The 4,066-nt window shown below is 33.7% G+C and overlaps 1 protein-coding gene across 1 annotated transcript; it reads right to left on the reverse strand.

The window, feature by feature from the left end:
• Window positions 1-1,639: 1,639 nt before the first annotated feature.
• LOC107488883 (xyloglucan O-acetyltransferase 1) lies at window positions 1,640-3,634 on the reverse strand. Its single transcript, XM_016109666.3, has 2 exons — window positions 3,204-3,634; window positions 1,640-2,850 (listed from the first exon to the last, which is right to left on the reverse strand). Exons 1-2 carry the CDS (start codon window positions 3,454-3,456, stop codon window positions 1,739-1,741), a joined length of 1,365 nt encoding a protein of 454 aa, XP_015965152.1. The 5' UTR covers window positions 3,457-3,634; the 3' UTR covers window positions 1,640-1,738.
• Window positions 3,635-4,066: the final 432 nt, after the last annotated feature.

Raw genomic sequence — 4,066 nt, forward strand, 5'->3', positions numbered from 1 at the left:
CCATGATACAAGTATCTATTTGCACCCGTCCCATACTGAATGAGAGGCATGATTTTGTGGCTGTCACATCTAATTACTTCTCCCCATTGGCTTCCTATTATTCTGAACGTCTCTGCTGACCATGTATGCAGAGGATCACCAAAACACTCTAACCATACCCTTCGAGTTTCACTGCGCTCCTCCTCATCCCATCTCCATACGCTGTGAAAAATTTGTAGTAGGTTGTTCATTTTGAACGTGTAAGCTTCTTCTGCACTCAAGACACTATCAAAAGTCATGAGTGCCTTGTATGCTCCTAATTCTCGTACTTGCACAACTTGAGACAAATTCTTCCCAATCATAGACTTCAAAGAAGAAAAGTCAATAGCATTTGTCGTCCCGCCTATTAGACTCCTCTGTAGCCAGTTCAGATTCTCTTTTGCTACCGGAATTTTCATCTTCTTTGTCCACCCATTTCCATGTGGATTCTCATTTTTTCCTTCCTTCCTCGTCTCTTCCACATTCTTCTTCGGGAATCTTGTACTTTCCTCATGTTGAGTTTGAATCTTGACAATATTTTGGACATCACCCGCCTCATGAATTCTCTTCCTATTCTCCCCTTTATTCGTGTGTCAATACCTAGCTTCCCCGACTGAAATAACATTCCCTCGTAACCTCGTTCTATTCATCTCCGCAATAGCCTTCAACGCTCCACCCTTTGTTGTATACCGGATGAACGCAAACACGTAAGTATTACCATTTTTTATTTTCGTGAGAGATAGATATCATTTATACATCCAGTCCAGTTGAACAAGTGGTACAACTCCCTTTTTGATATATCTACAGGAGGATGATCTACAAAAATAGAGAATGATTCGTTTTCCAAACGACAATACTCTTCTCGATTCCAAACCCTCAGATCTCTACTAAATTACCTAATTCTAACCCTCCCGGTGTTTCCCACCCATTATGGCCCTCTCCCCTCTCGCTCTCTCATTCTCTCATTCTTTCAAATCAACCCAATTGTGAATTTCTTAATACCACTTCAAGATTAGTTGATATATAAAGAAGTTTAACTAGTAATCTAAAATGAAATAATTCTGTTATTATTCACTTAAAAAATGAAAAAGTCAAATATAATAGTTTATCATTTACAATTTTCTCTCAAATGTTTTCTTTAGCTGAAAAATCACACTTAAAAGTCAAATAAAAAAAATTATGATGTATTCCAAGGAAATAAATAACAAGAGTAGCCCTAGCAGGCTGTTTTTTTTAATAAAAAAATTATTATTATGTTATTCTCGAATATGAAAAAGTAGTGTGTTTTAATTTAGCACGGAGTAATTATAAATCAAAAGGTAAGTTGTGTTTTAAAAATTTTAAAACATTAAAGTTCATAAATAGAAAGGTAAGTTTTATGTTACTTCACAAATCAAATGATAGATTTTATGTTTTAAAAATTAAGAGAAAAAAAAGTTAAATTTCACAAATCAAAAAGTCAAATTTATAATCTCCATATAACAAAAAAATATACACTAAATTTTACCTGTTATTAAAAAACATTACTAAAAATCCAATATCAAAATTAAAACATTGCAAAATGTTTGTAACAAATTAAATTAATTCCCTTTTCATATCCAAAGAATATAGACAATCCTCAACTGGAATTGGTCCTTCCATGACCACCATGAAATGTTCCTAAAGTATACAATAAAATTAAGAAGATAAATATGATTCTCCTTAACTCGTTACATTGTCTCTATTTCTCCCATTTTCTCATGATCTGCATCAAAATCTCATTCCACGTGTCTATAGGCCCTGGCAAACACCAATGAACACAATCATTTTGCACATGTTCTTGAACTCCACTGGCAAATGGAAAAGGATTCATGTAAGGACCAGGGTGCCCATCAGGTCTCAACAATGCTAATTCCGTTACATCTAATGCCTCTAACCTAATAAGCCTTCCAAATTCATTAAATTCGGACTTGGCCTTATTATTAGCAATTTCCACTTCTTCAATCTCAATCTTCCTCATCTCAGCATCCATTCCTTCAAGTTTCTTCTCCCCCTTCTCATAAGGCATAGTTTTTGGACATGCACCAGCCTTATCCCAATCACCTTCAAAATGATGGGGTGAAAATGTTGTCACAACCACATCGATAATTCCATTTTTGCCCTTACCTCTTAATTTCCTCTCAATTATGCTATTAAATGTAGTCCTCAAAGCCTTCCTTAACACATCATAAAATCCAATCTCTGTGTGATTAAGACCAGGACAGTAATGACAACCTAGAATTGAACCATTTTCATAGTAAATTGCTGGAAGCAAAAACCAATGCCCAATTGATAACACAATCGTGTCCAGCTGATCCATATGCCTAGCCCATTTCTCATCAACACGCTCCAAATACAACAAATTATTGGGCCTTGTGCTTGATTTCTCAACACATTGAACAAGAAATGGAGACCAATACAATGATATGGTTGAATTGTGTGAAGCAAAGTGCCATTGACCAAATTTACCTTGACCATCACCATTTTGGTGCACAACTTTTGGAGTTGAAATAGTGGATATCATGCATAGTAATGACTCTAATTGGTTCCTAGCAAGAGAGTCACCAACGAAAGCAATGTGCTTGTTCCTAACAAGTTGGAGAAAAATGTTGGGGTCAAACGTTGGAAGGTTGCATTCACTTGGCTTCCATCGCCAATAAAGGTACTCTGAGTCAGGTCTTCCATGTGTTATGCAATTTCTACCTTCTTTCATCATGCCACAATTTGTGTCATTGTACAAAGGTCCTCTCTTGTCACGGACCCATTTGCCATTAGAGTAATCACATGATTTTTCTTCATAAACTTTTTCCTTCTCTGCAATGAAAAATCAAATAGTAGTAAGATTTGATCAACAAATTAACCATTTCTGGCAACATCATATGATGCTGTTAATTAGAATCTCAATGTTAAAAAATTAAAATCCACTAGTATATTAATCCGTCTATTTTAAAATGAATATTATTTTGACTAAATTAATATAATTAAAATTCAAATCAAAATCAAATCCATTAGTATATTATGATGGTGATACTATCACTTTTGATACCATAGTACCTACAAATTGATACGTCTGATTTTAAATTTTCAATGTATCTTTCTGTCAAAAACAACAGTAATTAAGAAAAAGTGAAATAGTATTGACAACATCAAGTTATGTATATTTGTACCTGAAGACAAAGGAGAAGGTGAAGAAGAAGGGAGAGAAGCATGAAGAAAAGGGTAAGAGGAGTGGGAGAAGTCATCAGTTTTTGGTGATGGAGTAGTAGTAAAAGGTAGAAAAGGATAGAAGTACAAACGAACAAAAGCTATGGAAAAAAGAGCAAAGAAAGTCCAAGGAAGAAGCGTCTTTGTGAGTGAGATAATTGAAATGGAATAATGATCCTTGAATAATGGAGTTGCAGTAGCTCCCATTTTTTTCATAGCCTTCTTTCTTTCTTTCTTTCTTTTTGCTTCTGAAATTCTTGTTTGTTCTGGTATATGATGTTTTGAAGTGAGAAGACACAAAAAGAGAGTAAGAGACACGTTTCTCTTTGGAATTGATCAAGAAAAATGAAAGTCAAATAGGGAACAGCAGAGGAGCAGGTTCCTTTAGTCTTGTTTATTGATTGAACGCTAAAGTTGACACCTAAGTCTCAGCAATTTATATTGGATTGTTTTTCAAGCCATAGGGAGGATAGTGCTATATCAATTTTGTTATAATTTCTCTAATTTCATATCCAATCAACTAAACAAGAGTGTGTTTGAAACAAAATATTATTGGAATTTATTTTATTTTATTTGAAATAAATTAAATCCAGAATAAATTATTGTGTTTATATCTAATAATGTATAATAAAAATTAATTTAATTTAAAAATAATCTTATTTTATATTTTAATAATTTATTTACTACACATTTTTTTATCTCCACTAATAACGACGACCAACTAGGGTGGCCTCAGACACCGGACCTAGTTTGTTTGGTTAGTCTCAGTGGCCGAAGTCCAGTATTATAACTTTTTAATACCTAAAGAATAAAATTAATTTTTTTA

This window comes from Arachis duranensis, chromosome 5 (assembly GCF_000817695.3).
Source record: "Arachis duranensis cultivar V14167 chromosome 5, aradu.V14167.gnm2.J7QH, whole genome shotgun sequence".
Lineage (NCBI taxonomy): Eukaryota > Viridiplantae > Streptophyta > Magnoliopsida > Fabales > Fabaceae > Arachis > Arachis duranensis.

Coding starts and splice junctions, on each gene's coding strand:
- LOC107488883 (XM_016109666.3), bottom strand. CDS start 3,456: ATGAAAAAAATGGGAGCTACTGCAACTCCATTATTCAAGGATCATTAT. Junction 2,851..3,203: donor ACCTTCTCCTTTGTCTTCAG/GTACAAATATAC, acceptor TTTTCATTGCAG/AGAAGGAAAAAGTTTATGAA.